General features: G+C 40.9%; 1 protein-coding gene across 1 annotated transcript in view; it reads right to left on the bottom strand.

Moving 5' to 3' along the window:
• The window catches only part of LRP6 (LDL receptor related protein 6), a 138,262-nt gene that overhangs the window by 21,966 nt on the left and 96,756 nt on the right, over positions 1-19,540 (bottom strand). Inside the window, exons 8-15 of the mRNA XM_062007167.1 lie at positions 16,773-16,989; positions 15,153-15,442; positions 12,155-12,381; positions 9,785-9,969; positions 6,522-6,848; positions 3,014-3,216; positions 1,039-1,250; positions 663-853 (exon numbers count right to left, since the gene is read on the bottom strand). Coding sequence (XP_061863151.1) covers positions 663-853; positions 1,039-1,250; positions 3,014-3,216; positions 6,522-6,848; positions 9,785-9,969; positions 12,155-12,381; positions 15,153-15,442; positions 16,773-16,989 — 1,852 coding nt within the window. The remainder of the gene's footprint in view (positions 1-662; positions 854-1,038; positions 1,251-3,013; positions 3,217-6,521; positions 6,849-9,784; positions 9,970-12,154; positions 12,382-15,152; positions 15,443-16,772; positions 16,990-19,540) is intronic.

Below are 19,540 nucleotides of genomic sequence, written 5' to 3' on the forward strand. Positions count from 1 at the left end.
AACCAATAGAACACTGTTCTCTAGTTCTCCTTTTCTGTGTATTTTTGTTAGCTTATTGTTTACTTCTCTGGTTATGTGAGTTGAATCAACTCAGAGATGTCAGAGAGGCAGCATAACCAACTTTAGAGAACAGGCAAAAAGAATTCCATGGCTGGAAGAGGGTTTTTTGCCTTCAGAGAACAGAGTTGTTGGATCTGCTCTACCCTCACATCATTTCACCCTAAATGACAGGTACATAAGTGACCTGCATACCTGCTTCTTTAACTCTGCAGGAAAAAATTTTCCGGTAACGGGAAACTTTCCACTGAATGACAGATTACTGAACCAAAACCAATGCCTTTAACAACAATCTTCTCCTTCCCCTTTCCAAAACTTCTGCAATTTATTCGTGAACTGACTTTGGGAAACCATGCAAAGGTCTTGCAGTGAGAAACTTTAGTAAATAGCATGTGCAACAATTAATAATGCAAATCATAGACAGAGGCATGGGACTGTAAAGGCACATTACATGAATCATGCACATTCCCTGGCTGGGAATTTAGGGAGTGATTAGAATCACAGTACAGACTGTTTATAGTAGGAAGGAAAAGAAGACACCTTTCTCTGCATTCCCCCACACCCACACCACACAGATGAATCACTGAATTAAAGTGCTACTCTACCTGAAAGGTCACTGCTTTCAATTCTCCGCAGGTCTGAATCAGCCCAGAACAACTTGCCTAGCTGGCTGTCAATAGCTAAGGCTATGGGCTTGCTCAAACCACTGAAAAAGAGGACCTCTCGTTCAGTTCCATCCAATGCTGCTCGCTCAATTTTAGGAGACCTTTCCTGTAGGTTGGTGAAATACATGTATCTGGAATAGGAGTAATTAGAGAAAAAGAAGTTTATTTCATTTTTCCACATTTTTGCTATATGACTGACATCTTAACAAATGTCAAAGATGTTTTTATTCCGACAAACAGAAACCAACTAGCAACACGGAAACAATTTCATTTTCAAGATCTCCAGCCTGAATTTCTCAATATTTCAGCTACATACCCTTTCTCTGGATTCACCACAATGGCCCTGGGTCTATCTTGATCTCCTTTGAGCACTACTCCCATGGGTCTCCCATCCAGGCGTGTCACATTGATCACATTTGTAGCTTCACAGGTCCAGTAGATATACCGGCTGTAGATGTCAATGCTCAGGTCATAAGGCTGCATATCAAGGTTCTGATTTGGAACTGGACTTGTCACAACAGTGAGGCTCTAAGGAGGAAAGAAAAACAACCCACAGAATAGCATTTAATCTGATCCAACATGAGCAATTTTATTTGCTATGGATGCACCACATCAAACTGCTGCTCAGCAAAAGGAGGTGGCCAAAACACCACCATGAAGTAAGGAGACACCCAGGCCCAGTTACCCCATCAACACCTTTCATCAGATACAGATAGTCCTGATGGTTTGTTGCAATGGCAAACATGTCAGTCATAACTCATAAGACTTGGTAAGTTTGACCAGTCCAAATTGTCTCTGTTGAAGATTCAGGGTCAGCTTATGCAATTCCTCTGCTTTCTTGACAACTCTAAGCTCAGTCTACATAGACTCAAACCTGGCACATTCAGCACTCTACAACAGAAACACAACAGCACTAATTCCCAAGGCTGCAACTGAAAGGATAAAAACACAGGCAAAGTGAGGCCAGACAGTACTTGAAATTCTTGCCTCATTCTTCTCCGTCACTGGTGCCATCGCACTTCAGGGACATCAAGGTGAATAACAAATGGGAGGCAACTTTGCCAACAGCTAGCCCATGACAGTGACTTCAGTGCATTTGCCCCTAACATCTTTCTGCTTCAAGGTTCTTGCCTTCTACTGGTCCAGACCACTGGAGTGAAAAGTGAACCTGACACCTTTCATGAACTTTAAAAAAAAAAATCTTAAAGAGGACTGATAAACTCACAAAACATGGTCTTACATATCTTTTTGGAAAACCTCATGCTTTTGTGGTGAGCAGTCTCCTCTCTCTCACCCTCAAATTAAACTTCACCATAAAATTTGCCTAACTTCTTTTGGCTTGTCACCTCTATGAAAGGGTGTGCCTACAAGTCTTACATTTGTTTATTCTGCTGAAGCTGGCAAAAACCTGGTGCCTTTGACTAGTTTTGGGTATTAAATTATTTAGATATTCCAAAATTAAAACCATTGCTAAATTAAGAGTTAAGGCTGAAGGGTGTTTCCACAACATCCAACTACTACCCCACCCACTATCAGAAACCACACTCTCTTACAAAGTAAAGTGAATATAGCACCTCCATGTTGTTCATCTTTAGTCTCCTGCTCCTCTCTCATTCAAAAAGAAATCAGGGAGAAGAAAAAAAATCCCTATTTTAAAAGTGAAAATGAATAAGCAGTCATTGCTCACAATTAACCTCACTGAAATTGCACCACCTTTTGTGTTTTACTGTACTCTTCTTTTTCTGTATTCCCCGGTCAATTACATTTTCCAAAGCTGACTACATCTCTTGCAGATCAGTAGTTTCAACCTCCTTGCTCAGTGCTTCAGTGCTCTCTTCCTATCCCCACCAGAACCTGGCAGGCTTCAGACACAGCTGTGTGCTTGCAAAGTCCCACCCACTTCATTTCAGTCAATGCTCACGCACCCTGCTCTTTTGCAACTCTTCTTTCCCCGACACACTCTGTTACTCTCAAGAATCTTCCCATCCACATTTTACTTCCCTCAAATATGAGCAGCCATCAACAGCCTCTAGTCTAAAGGTAGCATTGAGGAAATAATGCCCTGTGAACACCAGTATCTTTCAGTTGGCCTTAAGTTTCCCACGTTTTATTTCCTGCTGCAACTCTGGATTACTGGCAGAGGACTCCAGAAACTCCAGATGCCATTTGCTTTGCCAATTGACAGTTAGTTAAGGAAATCCATATATCTAAATTATTAACGTACAATCACTAACTGTTGGGTACAGGGTATGTTTTCTCGTCTTTTAACAATTCCATCACCCGCAGGATACCTGGCTGCCGTCTTCCTGTGCCTTCCGGATGATGTTCTGTCGAGAATCAATCCAGTACAACTGCTTATCCAGGGGATCATAATCAATGGCTCGAACGTTCCTGAGGCTATGGATAGGGAGTATGATATCTGGACTCTGCTGCTCATCTATCACCATGCGATTAATTGCATTCTTCTGACTGAACAACAGAAAGGTTGTAGGAGCTTGATGGGTTAAAAAAAAAAATACAGAGGAGGGTGAAAGGGTTACACATAGCAATAATGTTGGGTATTTGCTTGTTCAATAATGACAATTACTATATATGAACTGGACAGCATCTATTATTTCATTGTCCTTCTCCCTCTTCCTTGGCAAAAAACCCAAGCCCCAAACCCAAACAAAAAACACTTCCAATCCAACCAAACAAAAAAATATTCCATAGAAATGCCAACCTCTGATCAGTTTGGAAAGCCTTTCAAATCACCTCTTATTACTACAAATATTTGAATGTGGAGGCGACAGGCACCTGTTCCCACAAACCTTTTTTCTGTCTGCAGCAGAATGAAACAACTAATTCACAGGGAAAAACTCCTAGGTCTGTACAGGCTGTATTTTTTTCAGAAAAATCTATTCACTCTTTTCAAATTCATTTATTTTGCTTATTTCTAGGTGTTCATCTGAGAATGATAACCTATAATCAGAAAAAAATCTGACCGTCTGCTTCAGCTTTCCAGATGCCCAGCAAACATTTCCTGGACAATTCTCATCTACCCCAAGACCATCAAATGTCAGAAAACAAGACTTCCTCACCCTGTATCGCTGCAGTTTACTGGCTGTATCTTACAGTAAGTGCATAAGACATTTAATGCATTGTTAAAAAGAACTTATTCCTGTATTACATAACTGGGTCAGAAATCAGAGGAGGTAGTTAAAGCATTTTCCCTTTTCAAAGCATTCTCTTCCGTAACAGTCTACCTGGAGCCACTGCTGTGCAAGACAGCACAAGAGCTAGCAGACAGAAATGGAGTTTGCAGCCTCCCTGAAGTTTGTACAATCAATTCTCTACAGCACAAGTCTGGAGAGATTAGCAGTGGGACATTGCATTCATTCAATGCAGCCTGTAAAACAGGTAAGGCAGCACCTTGGAAAGGGGAGGCAGCAAAAGCCTTCCAGAGAACATCATCACCTTGCTTCGTTATTTTAGGCATAGCCTTTGAACACTTATTCTGGCTGCTGGAAAGAAGAGAAAAAAAAAAAGGCAGGGGGGAGTTTCCTTGGTAACTAACACTCAGTCCCAACATCCTGTAACAATCAGGTCTAATTGCAAGGTATTTTGCTTTCTGGGAAACCTGTATTTCTCCAATAATTTAAGCTGCCTTCTACTTAGCTCTAAACTGTAGAAGAAAGCACAAAAAAACTCATAAAGCAAATATGAATGTGTACAGCAAAATAATAGATTCAGAAAACATCAGTGTTCTTACCAAGCATTTAAGAGAGTAATGGAAGGAGAAAAAAAAGCTTAAAGTAAAATAGCACAGATAAACTTACCATCATAAGCACTTAAAATCTTTTCCACTTTTCCCCAAAGTCATCATCTCACTGTCTAAGATTGCCTGGCTTCCAACTCTGAATTGATGACTCATTATAAGAAGCAACGGCAGAATTTCCCCCCTTGAGCTCCCACATCTCTGAAACAGTACTAATTTAAGAAATCCCTTCTCAGTTTTCATCATTCTCCTTCCCAATAATCATATATTTTAACTGTATTTTTGGCAAGCAAATGGAGTGCAACAAGCACATCCTCTGTGTAACACTGCTTTCAAACTTCACAACACGTGGTAGGTCTGGTGAGATACCAGATCTCAGAGCAGTGTATCCTTCCCATAATTAAAAGAATCTATGCATGCATGAGCAGGGTAATCCAAAAGGGAGGAACTGGCCTCTAGACAGGGCCTGGGCTATTAACAATGTTCAGAAGCACATAAGTAAAACAGGCAGGAGAAAGTTGAAACAATTCATGCTCCAATTTTAGTGGCCAAGAAAAAAATTAAATTATACACAGAGAAGACTAAACCTCCAATTACCTACAAATGAGAAGTTGGAAAGTTCCCGGGTTTGAACATGACAGAAGGAAAACTCCTAATACCTCATGAACAGCCCAGAATTGTACCATGGGGAAATGGTTCTAGTTGCTCACAATATATTTCCTGAATTTTCTCTTTCCTTTGTTTCCAAGAGCATTTTTAAGAGGAAAACATGACCTTTGAGCATTCTGTCATATATTCTCTACTGGAAATAAAATTCTGACCTAAAAAAAAAAAAAATCACATTCATGACCAGAAAGGTGCCAGCCATGACTCTAACCTGCAGGAACCTGTGAGAGCGTTAACAGTTCAAGAATACAGTTGCCATGCAAGTACCCCTTGCAATAGAAAACTGAAGGAGTAGACCAGGACAGATGGCAGGGTAGAAAAGCAGTTTTCCAAAGAACGTGGTTTTCAAAAAATGCCATGAGGTGGCATTTGGGAAACAACCTGCCCTGCTTGTGGCTTTAAAACAACAACTGGATCTCTCCAGTTGCACATAATGTGGACAAGATACGATCTGTCTCTCTGTACCATGACTGTCTTCACCCACTGAGTAATCTGAATGATACCAGTGGAAATCAGCCATCCAGTGTGGCTGCCAGGATTATGAGCGCCTCACTGGCAGCCAGTTATTGAGAGATGGATTAGTTATTTGGTTAGAAAGTAATTACACACAGGCTGAGGGGCCTTGTGGTTCACATTCTGCACAATAAAGAAAAATGGGGCTTAGCTGCTCTGAGATCAGAAATCAGAAGTGCTGAGGAGGCTGTGGAGCCAAGCCTCTCCTCACTAAGGAAGAAACACTTACAGAGGTATGACAGTGGCCCACCTCAGCATCTCCACAGTCAGCAAACAGCCACTATTGAATTAAGTCTGTTTAGCCTTTTGGTGGCCAAAAGTCCAGAACATAGTCCAAACTATCACATATCCTTGAGGTCAGGCAAGATTAGAAACAAATAAGCAGGTAAATAAACGAGAAAGTAAGCACTTCAGGAGGGTCTGATGGACAGATAAAAAATGAAAAGCATTCTGAGCTTTCCTGCTTACACAGATTTAGCTGAGTCACTGAAAAAGTTCACTACCAGTCACTCATTTCATGGGAATATTGGTCTAACACTTTTTTCTTTTGGCTTTCAATATTCTATCTTATCTTAAAAGTCAATGGGATTTTTTATTAGAAATGATGTTTTAAAATATATTTTTGTTATATCTGTGCAGTCATATATCCTATTCCCTGTGGAGAAAGGGAGGCTAAAGCACCAAAACCTTTTCAAGTACACGTGCAGTATTGAAAACGGAAACTAGCTTTACTTTGGCCTGTCAACAAACGAGCTTCACTGTTGTGCGTGAAAATAAAACTCTTCTTTCCTTCAACTACAATGCTCGCATCTGTTACTCAATAAGTCTGCTTCTCTGTTTTATTTTCATTCATTATGGCTTACCACTACAAGTCCTGTTGTCAGAATTCAAGGAATAGTGAGCTGGGCAGCCGCAGACAAAACCACCAACAGGGACTGCTAAGCACAGGTGAGAGCAGTGACCATTGCTAGAGGCGCACTCATTCCAGCCTGCCTGTCTGGAGGAATGGAAGACCAGGATGTCCATAACATAATCCAGATGTCCTTGGATGATAGTTCGGTTCTGGCCACTGGTCTTGTTGGCTCGTTCAATGCTACGCCGACTCCAGTCTGTCCAGTAAATGTAATCCTGATACTGAGTCAAGCCGAATGGATGAGGCAAGTCATCAGCTATAATCTCACGGTCAAGGCCTGTTCCCAAAAAGGAAGGGAAAGAAAAGAATTATATGGGGACAAACACCACGCTGCTTAATGCTGTTGAGCATGTCCCCTGCACAGAATGGATAACATACAATTACTTTAAAAATGTGCTCATCTTGCTTGCAATTCACAGAAGAGAATGTATTTTACTTGAGAAAAAAAGTCTCAGTTTTTAAAACAATTAATGTTCTTCAGAAAGATTCTGTCCTTTCCCTCCTTCCCAAAACAAACAGGTTCCCTCTGAGGGAGATGCAGGTTCCTGACACTGTGTTCCCAGATCAGTATCTCTCACAGAATCACAGAATCTTAGGAGTTGGAAGGGACTTCGAAGGATCATCTAGTCCAACTCCCCTGCCAGAGCAGGGCCACCTAGAGTAGATCACATGGGAACTCGTTCAGGTGAGTTTTGAATGTCCACAGAGGAGACTCAACAACCCATCTGGACAGCCTGTTCCAGTGCTTTGCCACCCTCACAGTGAAGAACTCTTCCTTGTGTTTCTTTGGAACCTCTTAAGTTCCAGCTTGTACCCATTGCCCCTTTATCTATCACTGGACATCACTGAGAAGAGCCTGGTTCTGTCCTCCTGACACCTACCCTTTACATTAATGAGGTCATCCCTCAGTCTCCTCTTCTCCAAGCTAAAGAGCCCCAGCTCCCTCAGCCTTTCATTGTGGCTCCACTCCCTTAACCATCTTTGTGGCCCTGTGCTGAACTCTCTACAGCAGCTCCCTGTCTTCCTTGAACGGAGGAACCCAGAACTGGACACTATTCCAGATGTGGTCTCACAAGGGCAGAGTAGTGGGGGAGGAGAACCTCTTTTGACCTACTGCCCACAGCCCTTCTAATACACCCCAGGATGCCATTGGCCTTCTTGGCCACGAGGGCACATTGCTGGCTCATGCTCATCCTGCTGTTCACCAGCACCTCCAGGTCCCTTTCCCCTACACTACTCTCTAATAGCTCATTCTCCAAACTTGTACTGGTACACTTGCCCTTCTTGAATCTCATTAGATTTCTCTTTGCCCAACCCTCCAGCCTGTCCAGGTCTTGTTGAATGGCAGCACAGCCTTCTGCTGTGTCAGCCACTCCCCTCAGTTTATCATCAGCAGACTTGCTGGCAGTGCCCTCTGTTTCCTCATCAAGATCATTAATGAATAGATTGAACAGTACCAGTCTCAGCACTGACCCCTGAGGGACTCCACTAGATACAGGCCTCTAGCTAGACCCTGCCCATTGATCACAGATCTCTGCCTTCCTCCCTTCATCCAGTTAACAATCCACCTCACTACCTGATCATCCAGCCCACACCTTCTCAGTTTTGCTGTGAGGATGCTGTGGGAGATGGTGTCAAATGCTTTACTGAAATCAAGATAAACCGCATCCACTGCACTACCACCATCTATCTACCCGGTTATATCTTCATAAAAGGCTATCAGGTTGGTCAAACATTACTTCCCTTTTGGTAAAACCATGTTGACTGCTCCTAATGACCCTCTTGCCCTTTAAATGCCTAGAGACAGCACCCAGAATAAGCCATTCCATCGCCTTTCCAGGGATGAAGGTGAGGCTGACTGACATCACATTGGGGTCTCCACTCGCTGCTTATAGAGAGAGACTTGTTATAAGCTTAATAAAATTGCACATTGTACTGTGAGAAAACAATAAGCGCACAAGGTTAAACTAAGGTTAAACTAAACTGTCTTGGGAACGTCATAACGGAAATAAGCAATCAGAAACTCAATGTAGGAAACAGTCAGTTGTGTATACTGTAGAAACATTAAGAGACCTTAAGGAGTAGGGTTTGTGGGGAGGGGGGAATTATTTCAACCAGTTCATTTTGACAGGATGTACTGCTGTCTAGTCACAGAAAATGAATAGGAAATTACAAAGCAAGAAGTAATTCCCTCTTTGCATAGAGAAGATGAGGATGCAGAGCCCTGCACACTGCCATCACTAGCCAAAGGCACAGTGAAATTCATGAAATTCTACTGTTGTGTCCAGTTCCACAGTGCAGAGGGGAACACTGAGCCCTACTCAACAGCATACAAAAACATATGGCAACCTGAAGAAAAGCTTTTATATTACATAAAAGCCCTATCATGCATTTTCCCATTTTTTCTTGCTTTGTTACACCATTGCAAACATACCGTTTTGTATGTAGACTAACTCCTTTAGCCTTAAATATTGGCTAATCTCAATAAAATTGAGGCACACAACAAGGCAGTTCCCTCTTGTGAGCACCACAAAGTTTAAAAAGAGCACTGTGCACATCTGAGAGCGCTTGGGGCCCCAGTACACTACCCTGAGGCAGTGAAAGAATAAAATACTCCATCTCCATTTAGCTGTAATGACCAGTTTATAAAACAATCACACAGACCCCTGCATGAGTCCCCCTGGCGACCAGTACTAGCCAGGAAAAGCTCCTTAGTGTGCAGGATACTGGGGAAAAAAAAGAAAAAGCCTGAATCCTAAGGATATCAACAAAGATTAAAAAAACAACTGTATTAATTTACATTGTGAAAAACATCCAATGCTCTGTTATTAACTTGGCTTTCTCCCTGCCTTTCTACAGATAATGAAGTGTTTGTATGTATTTGCCAGTGTTCTTCAGAGCAGCAAAACAAGGCTCTCCAAAACACTCAAAGTTGACAGCTTTGTCCTACATATAACTGAAAACATGTACAGCTTGTATAATTTTAACTTTGTGAGGAACTATATCACCTACAAGAAAATTGAGGCCTCGCTAAATGCTGTGTTGCATAAACATCAACTACAGAAGCAAATGTTAGCATGTGAGTTTGGAAAAATCTATTTTGGTCTTAAGATGTCTGTCTTTGCATTATTTAAGCAATAATTTGCCACAGGGAACTGTGTGAAAAAAAAGCAGCAGAGTGCCCACAACACTGTCCAAGGTTCTAGGGCTCACCTAGCATGTTGGAGGATTCTATCAGGTTGGTATCGAGGTCAGTCCAGTACAGTCGCCTTTTAGCGTAATCAATGGTCAGGCCATTAGCACGTCCCACATTTGGTACCAATGTCATCCGCTCACTGCCATCCATAGCAGCTCTATCAATCTTTGGCTTACCACCCCATTCAGTCCAGTACATAAACCTGATTAAAAGGACAAAAGAAGAGAGAGAAGCCCCCCCCCGACATTTAATCAAAAGGAGAATTCAAAGCAAGAAACAAAATGAACAAAAAATCCTTATTCATTCTAAGAGAAAAAACAGAGCTGTAAATCTGAGCATTTATTAAGCTCCATTACACTAAATGTATTTTCAAAAGACAAGCAAGAAGTGAGTCAAGTTTCCTCAAAATGCTTCCAACAGTATTTTTTCCACTTGGAGGCGGATTTTCACCAGCAAATTCCATATGAAAGCACTTCAACCTTAACTAATCCATGCACATCAGCTAAGAGGCAAAAGGTTGGCAGTTGGGCACCTTCATTTATATCTAGTTATTTAGCAGGATATTTTCCACGGCACTTAGCTTCTATTTCTGTTCAGTTGTCCATCAAATGAAGGAATACAAAAAGGTAGGTATGCAGGGTACTTTTCTTAATAGATGTCACTGCTCATCTCCACACAACTACGTCAGTCAGCCATGTAAGACTGTTACATTTCAGACAAGGGCTGAATAACACAAAACTGTCTGGCATTTCCACTGGAGCAAAAGTACAAACTATTACATGTTCATGTAGCAGTTTATGCCTCATTTGGCAAAAGCAGAGACTCGTACACATTTACGTTTTCTTTAAGCACTTTACAGTAGAGAGGGCTGTATATTTGACATTTGGTGTCTAGCTGGCCACTTCTTCCAAACTGTAAAGCTAATACCATTTTAAAATCAAGTGAGACATAGCTAGCCAATGTTTACACCTTTCTGCTTTAACACCTCTAGTTAGAAACATCTGTGAAATGCTTTTAATGCTTTTAAACCATGACACAGTGGAAAGGTTGCTTGAGGAACTGATGATCAAGGGGGAGCTACTCTTTAGACACCAGGAATACCTGCAAATTCTCCTTAGAAGTTTTGCGACTATCTGTGCATAAATTTTGCAAGTTGTGCACAGCATTGACTTAAGTGTTAGAAATGCCTCCATAGCAGCAGTGTCATGGAAACTTCCATGTAAAGTACAATGATATAGCTCAGCTATAAGACAAAAGGAAAACCAGGCATTCAGGCTCAAAACTAAAGCAATTTTTCATCTGGTCTGTGGTGAAGAGACAAAGTACTGAATTATGTTAATCCTTGGAGCAAACTATTCCCAGCATAAAAATAGAATCATTTGTAGCAACCTTTTGTTACAACCGAATAACTGGATCTAACAATCTTGTCCTGGATGCCCTCTGATGTACTTGTCCAGGTAACTCCTGGCACGTCTGGGCTGAATCCCATCTGTGTGTCCCGTTGGGGGCAGTGCAGAACTCCGTTTGACTAAACACTGCGACAGTTGCCACCACCTTGCTGAAATGACGCTGGAGGAATCTGTTTGAGTGCTGCTGAGTTCTCTGCATTGTTCTTACTCTTGCAGTGTCACTGGAAATTGTGCTAAATTTCACAAAGCTTGAAAACAAAGTTCCCTCATTTGTACAATAAAAATAATACAATGCTGGAATAACGTCAGAAGGTTTTGCAGTAATTAGTTAATGTTAAAAGAACATTTCATGGTAGAAAAGCTACTTCAGAAGTTAAAATAATTTTGCCTTGCCTTGCCCTGACTTTTCCTCCCTCCTCCTGCTTATGCCCTACTTTTGCCATCATATTTGAATCCAGCTGAGAAATTTCTTCTCAGAAAATGTTGCTTTCCTTGTCCATACCGACTAAAAAGGGTCCCTTATCTGAAGAAATAAAACATCATCCTTATTCGCAGACAATAAACTTCACACCCCCAATCTCAAGTTAAATCATTTAATATCTTTATTGGACCCTAACTTGTGATAAAAAGGATCCTGACTTTTAAAAGGACAAATGTTTTCTTTTCACTGCTATAGTCCTTTTTAATTTCATGAATTCCATAAACCTAACACTACTTTGATTCTGTGGTTAATTAAAAAGACTAAATATAAATCCCTTTTTAATGAGCTGCTCTGATTTTTTTTTTTAGTGTTCTCCATGATTATTCAGGACATTAAGAGCGTATTCTTCCAGCTCTCATACTCAAAATTACCAGGTTGTATTCCCCAGCTCAGTTCTCTCAAGATTTACATGCAGTGCCTAACTAACATGCCCTAGAGGACGCATTACAATGTTGTTTTTCACCGTTCACAGACATAAAATTAAATCAGCAAGTTACCCTTCAGCAGGGTCCAATGCCAATGCCCGGGGACTGTCGAGATCTTTCCACACCAGCACTTGACGATGTTGTCCATCCAGTTTTGACACTTCTATACGATTTGTTCCGGTATCAGCCCAGTACAAGTTCTTCCCCAGCCAATCTACAGCCATGCCTTCTGGATAATCCAAGCCAAACTCCACGACGTGTTCCAGTGCGCTGCCATTCATAAACGCTCTGCTGATGGTCTGCAGGGATACAAAGATACACAGGCAAATTAGAAATTTGACCAGTCTGTCATTAAGCTGGTTGTTTTCTTTGTTGGATTTTAAACACTTTCAGATTTTAGGCATCTCATAGGAAAGAGGATCTTACAATATGCTACTTATTTGCAAGGCAAACAATGCTGCTATTCAGAAGTAATGATTTACTGTACCCTGCGAATGTATTCTGTGTCAATTACAATAGCATTTCACTGGGGAAATAAATGGGATAACTAGTCTGGTTCAATTAAGTGGTCTACATGCCGAAATGACCTTAATAACTCAGTGCCAACTTCGAGGGGGAAATATTTTGGCTCTCCAAGGACTATGCAAAAGCATTGATGTTACAGCACAGAACACTATTTAAAGGAATCTAATGAAAAAGTTCAGGACAGAACAGCGAACACGCGAAAACAACCTAACGATGGATTAGCTCAGCAGTGCAAGTGCTTTAGAATTGATGGTTTAACTTAATTTCACTAAGCAGAATTTCCTTTTGGTTTGTATTCAAAAGACTTCTTTTAACTGTTGCCATCATGGATGAGCTTGTGCTAGTAGATACAGCTGGAATTATATTTTAGCAATATAGGAGAGTTTAGGCACTCCCTGATTTACTATAACCACTTACAAGCCACATGATAAAGGAATAAAGTTAAGATGGTAAAAAGTTTGTTTTGTCAAACACAGGCTTCCTTTCTTTGTTCCTTTGTTCTATCCCCCTCTGCACACATTCCTCACACTCGGAACCCATCAGAAGTTAACACAATGATTGATTTTTTTTATTTACTTCCCAGTTTGGATGCTACCTGCTAATTACGCTGGTTTGTGATGGTACACAGAAGGGAAGTTTGTATCTCAGTCTCCATTTGTATCACCCTAAAAAAACTGATCAGATTGTTGCTTTACTTTTATTTCAAAACACAGTTCAAATGAATTCCAGACCTAAAGAGTTCAGCTGAGTCACCTCTCTCAAGCTCACTTAGACTCTGTGCAATTAACTTTTATGACTCATCAGATGCAAAAGTCCATGAGTTATTGTTGGCACAGGTCTGAAACCAATTGCAGAAGACTTTCTTTAATTACATCCTAATTTTTGATGCTCACAATTCTGAATACATGTTCAACCCATGAAAAACAAGGGAATAACTAGACTCACTGGTAACAGACAAACAATACATAGATTTAATACACAGTTTTCCATCACTTCATTAACCACCACATTTAAACACCTACCCTCAACCTTTTTTGATTTGTCAGTCTAGACACTAGACCTGTTTTACAAAGCATGTGATTCACGTCTCACATGCAGTAGTTATATAAGTTAATGAATAGGTAAGACCCATTTTCACTTCCTGACCCAAGACAAGGCTTTCCTCAAATAAATATATCTAACAAAACATCTGTGATCCCCAAAGCCTCCTGGCATATGACGTTCTTCTGAAGTTTCTGCCAAAACTCTTAATTTTTGCGAACTTACACTTTTTTGTGAAAACATTTATATTAGATTTAAATGATGTGTTGGGTTGACCCTGGCTGGATGCCAGGTGCCCACCAAAGCTGCTCTATCACTCCCCTCCTCAGCTGGACAAGGGAGAGAGAAAAATATAATGAAAAGGTCATGGGTTGAGATAAGGACAGGGAAAGATCACTCAGCAGTTACCATCATGGGCAAAACATTCAACTTTAGGAAAGTTGTTTAATTTATTACCAATCAAATCAGAGTAAGATAATGAGAAATAAAACCTTCCCTCTACTCCTCCCTTCTTCCTAGGCTTAACTTTACTCCTGAGTTTCTCTACCTCTTCCCCACAGTGGTAGTGGTAGCAGAGGAGGGGGTCTGCAGTCAATTCCTTATATGTTGTCTCTATCACTCCTTCCTCCTCAGGGGAAGGTCTCCTCACACTCTTTCCCTGCTTAAGAATGGGGTCCATCCCATGGCAGACAGTCCCTCATAAACTTCTCTAACATGAAACCTTCCCACGGGCTGCAGTTCTTCATGAACAGACCACTGCAGCATGAGTCCCCCATGGGGTCACAAGTCCTTACATCAAACTGGCTCCAGCATGGGCTCCTTTCTCCTGGTCCTGCCAGGAGCTGCTGCACTGTGAGCTCCCTACAGGGTCACAGCCTCCTTCAGGAATCCACCTGCTCTGGCGTGGGGTCCTCCATGGCTGCAGATGCAGGGCCTCACCATGGGCTGCACCATGAGCTGGAACCTCTGTTCCAGTGCCTGCAGCATCTCCTGTCCTCCTTCTGCACCGACCTTGGTGTCTGCAGGGCTGTTTCTCATTCTCACTTTTCTCTCTTCTGCACCGACCTTGGTGTCTGCAGGGCTGTTTCTCATTCTCACTTTTCTCTCTCTTCTGCAGTTTTTGTCATGTGGCAACTTCTTCCCCTTTTTAACTACATTCTCCCAGAGGTACTACCACAGTTGCTGATAGGCTCAGCCTTGGCTAGCAGTGGGTCCATCTTGGAGTCAGCTGGCATTGGCTTTATCAGACATAGGGGAAGATTCTGGCAGGTTCTCACAGAAGCCAACCGCCTGTAGCCCTCCTGCTCCCAACATTTTGTCACACAAACTCAATGCAAATGACCCACAGGAGAAAATGCTGCAAGTGTAATAAAAATGTATGCTCTTTCTAGAAGCAGCCCTTTCACACATCTCTCAAATATTGTAAATTGCATTTGTCAGTCCATTCTTATGTGTCACAAGAACCTTGTAATAACTTAACAGCCAATATAAAATAAAACTGTACCTTCAGTGAAATGTCAGTCCAGTAAATCCGATTGTCCGTCACATCAAAATCCAGAGCAGAAGCTTCCTTGACTCCAGTGAGTGGGATAGCAACATTGTTGTTGTTTGTTTCTAAAGAGATTCGTCTGATATCTGCTCTCCGAGAAAACAGCAGGAAGGCTTCTGGGACGATGCAGGTCTTCATATCATTGATGAGCTCCAGGCCTATGGGGCAAGCGCAGCGAAGGCCTTGTGGTCGGTACAGACAAAGATGGCTGCAGCCGCCGTTATCCTCTGCACAAGGGTTTGTACCTAAGCATGCAACAAAAAAGCAAAAGCGATGACTGCAAACTGACTTCGGCTGGAAGATGAAGCCAGTCCTCACACGCATCAATGACACTGTGAGCCTTTTAAGAAATATCTACGGTTTATCATCTTTTATTCCCTAGAGGAATTAATTTTCATTCCTTTCCTGTAACTCTTTAGATGGATGTTACTCTGCCTAGCTGGAAAGCCAGTACTTGTTTTCCAGACCACATGAAACAAACCCAGCACTAGGGAAAGGGAGCTGGACTCCAACAGCTACTCATGTTCCCAATTCGTAGCACACACACTGAACGGTAAGTACCTAAAAGTAAGCAAGCGTATGTTCTGCTGCCTTTTACAATACGCTGGTCCAGTTACAAGCCTCAACTGTGTTCCTAGGGATGAAAAATATGCAGATCCATTTTCACATCCATTTAACAGTCTCTCCTTTCCAAGATGCTAATAAAGCAGCTCTTTGCAATACTAACTTGTATACCTGGCATATGTTGGAAATCTACCTACCAAGAGAGGCCCAGCATTACCGAAGTCAATTAGCCAAACAGTTGGAAGGAGGGCTGTATTTAAGATCATGCACCTCAGGGCATCCTGTTAATGTGATAGCAGTAAAGCAAAGGTACAACTCAACTACATTTGACTAACTTCCTAGGGTACAATCTAGACATGGTAGCAAACAGCTATAAGTCCTATCCACACAGCAGGATATTCAGTGAGTGTGATGAGTTCCATGATGATACAGTTATACTGCTACCAGTGTTTGGACAGACAACAATAGCAAATGTAGAGCTAGATCTTTCTTTTTTACACCACAGGGCAGAAAGTACTTCTAGTTATTTTTAAGGAGGGTTTTGCAGTAGTAATGTGAAAAGCACTGAACAATCTAAAACTGGCTCATTCTTAGCTTTCACATACCAGGAGCACATGTTCAGAGTGCAAAATGAAAAATTGCTACATCTGCAGCTTCGTAAACAGTTGGGCTAATACAATAGCTGGCTGTTACAAAGAGAAATTCTCATTTTCCATGATCCTTCTCCTCTTAATGGATCCAGGTTTGTTCAGACTTGTGAGCTTCTCCAAATCTCTAAGCAGTAAAATGTGACCCATTTTGTGGGGGGGCTGGTTGTTTTTCAGCCTGATATTCTTCCAAGTTAAAAAACTGAAGCACATCACAAAAGACCTACCCCATTCCACCAAACTGCAGCCTGCAGTTATCATGCAATAGAACTGGATTTTGCTCATTTCTAAAAAAAAAACCCCAAACTGACCTGGTATAAATTTTCTATTTCATTTTACTTGCCTGATGAGCAGTTTCACTCACCAATTATCTGGTGGACATTTGTAGCTTTCAAGCCCATTAGATCAGGCAGTTGATCTATGATGATCTCTCTCTCTGCTGTGCGCTTATGAACGCGTTCAATACTGCGCCTCTGCCAGTCTGTCCAATACACATAGTCTCCCAGCAATGTGAATCCAAAGATGTGAGGCAGCTTGTCCTCCACCAGAACTCTTCTGCCAGTTCCATCAGCGTTCATGACCTACGTATATACACAAATATACAAAGAACAATTCTGTCAGTATTTACCAGGGATTAATTAACTAGCTGCTCCACACATAGACTTCAAATCAAAGAACAATCTCCCAGCCCTTAAAATACTAGTAACGTTACACAACAGTCTAATAAACAAAGGGACTATTTGAACAGGTACTTATTCTAAAAGGTATGGAGGATCCCTTACATCTAATGATCTGCTTATGAGATTAGTCTAATGTGAATTATGTTAGTGTATGACATAACATTCCTTATGTTTGCTTTAGGAACTAATATTATGTGTGCATGTTAGATGTTGCCTGCTTCTCTGGTTTCTGCCTTACACTTCTTGTTTTTAACTTTAAATGGGAGACACCATGTTTCACATGAATCAAGACAAGCTTACAGTGTCAAGAAGCCCCGGCTCACCATCTTGTAGTCCACAGTCCCTCCCAAGTGAGCTTTGTCCAGGTTACAGATAGTAGTAAAAGGGGGCTCCACATAAATTCTGTGAGGCAAACAGTCAAGAAGATCTACAGAAAATGTTTATGTTCCCAAGTCTGACTAAAGAACCAGGTTTATATTCTTCAAAATTAAGTTCAGTAATTTTTTTACCAGAAGGAATGGTAATAGTCTGTAAATAATTGCAGGCCTTTGATCAAGTCACTTGAATTTACTGTGTCATTTTTCTCTGCTGCTAAAAAGAAGTAATACCTAACTTGCTCAAAGAGGCACTGAAAGGATTAATTAGACATATGTATGCATGTTCAAGTGATCAAGTACCTTATGAATGCCAAGTATTATTACAAAAAGAACCATACTGACAGGAGTGAAGAGTCCCATGTTTTAAGAGAACCATAAAAACAACTTAGCACTGCAATTTTATAGAAAACTTTCTTCTGAAATATTTCTCCTAGCTTTAAGTTTAGAGTTTCTGTTTACAGTATGTATACCACCCTTCCAAAAAAAGGTAAGAACCTCCAATTTTTACATAAAAACATCACAAAACAATGTAACTCTCAAAATCCAAGGTACCATACTAAACCCTGAAACATTAAAATACCATTCTCAAGGATGTTCCAAGTTAAGGACTGGAAAATGAGAGACCTCTGTCTCATTTGTTTTCAAATCTTTCTCACTTGCCTTGTAAAATTAAGATAGCCATAGATAACTCTGTGATTTCCTATTTTTCCCATAGCTCAAATCCACAGACTTGTGCAACGAAAACCTTCAGGATCAATTGATTTAGTAACTCTGGCTTGATATGTTCAGAAGCATTTTCTAGCTCACAAAAAATGAAAAGGCTAGATTGGAGCAACTCCTTTTGCCTATCCGGGCACAGATGTAGAAGGAAGAAAAGAATAGAGAAACAGAACAGAAACCCATACTTTTGTCAGCATTCAGGATAATGTGCACAGAAATAAAATATGTTTAAGTCCACTGAAAAAGTGGAAGACAATGCTATTATCTTCACAATAATTCAGTTTCTCCTTAAATCTATTTCCTGTCATAAACTTCACGACATTATTGCACTTACTCTCAGTATGTTAGAATGGGAAACAAATCTTTAAGTGTACTTTCCTACAGAAAAACAAAAGGTGCTCTTTATATTTGTTAGTTCGTAGGAACAAACTCCATACTTAATTTTTTTTTTTTTTTTAAAAAACAAAACATGCTCATAGTTACTCTTTGGAATTGCCTTACCAAAAAATAATCTGTCTAGTAGCGTATAACATATGCTTCTACAAATGCACTGATGGCCACACATCACAAAAATAAGTCAAACGCTACTTAGCAAAATGTTTTTGTTGTTTTGTTTAGTTTGGGTTTTTCTTCCCTCCCTTGCATTATCACTAAGGTCCTTTAGGAAGTCAAGTGCAGTACTTGCAGCTTCACTTTGCATTATGGTGCATTTACCATCCTGAAGCTGTAACTTACGTCCTTTACACTGAGAACCAAATCCAAACACAGCTTTTCCTATCACAAATTGTTTGGCTGGGCTCAGAGCCCAGCATAATTGCCTAATTTCTGGACTTCCTTTTGAAAACAAGCCCTGCTATTCCGTTTATTCTACTTCAGAAAATTTCAGCATCTGCTGGCTCTCTCAATTCCTAGCAGCATGCCTCCTACACTCTGTTTTGATAAACGAGGTTGCTAAACAACAGATTAACGGCTAACTTTAGAACCAGGGACATAGATTTAACATCTGCAAAATAAACTGTGAGTTATAGTCCTTAAGCCCACTATCTCTGAAAGAAACCACCACCACTATCCCCCAAGCAAAACTGGTCGTTATCTTTTGTCTATAACCCATTTTTCTAACCCTAACACAGCCATCTTACATTTCTGTGATGACTTGTTTCTCTCCCCTGCTTAAACTACTGAGATAAGTCATTTGCTTGCACCTAATTAGTATATGGCAATTAGTGCTTGCTAAACAGACCAAAAAGATACACAGAATGCATGGATGTCACAAAGTGAATCAACTAAAACAACACAGTAACAACCACCAAAACATCACTATTGCAGGTAGTATCTTTAGATCCTACACTTTTTGT

Source organism: Colius striatus, chromosome 1 (genome assembly GCF_028858725.1).
Source record: "Colius striatus isolate bColStr4 chromosome 1, bColStr4.1.hap1, whole genome shotgun sequence".
Lineage (NCBI taxonomy): Eukaryota > Metazoa > Chordata > Aves > Coliiformes > Coliidae > Colius > Colius striatus.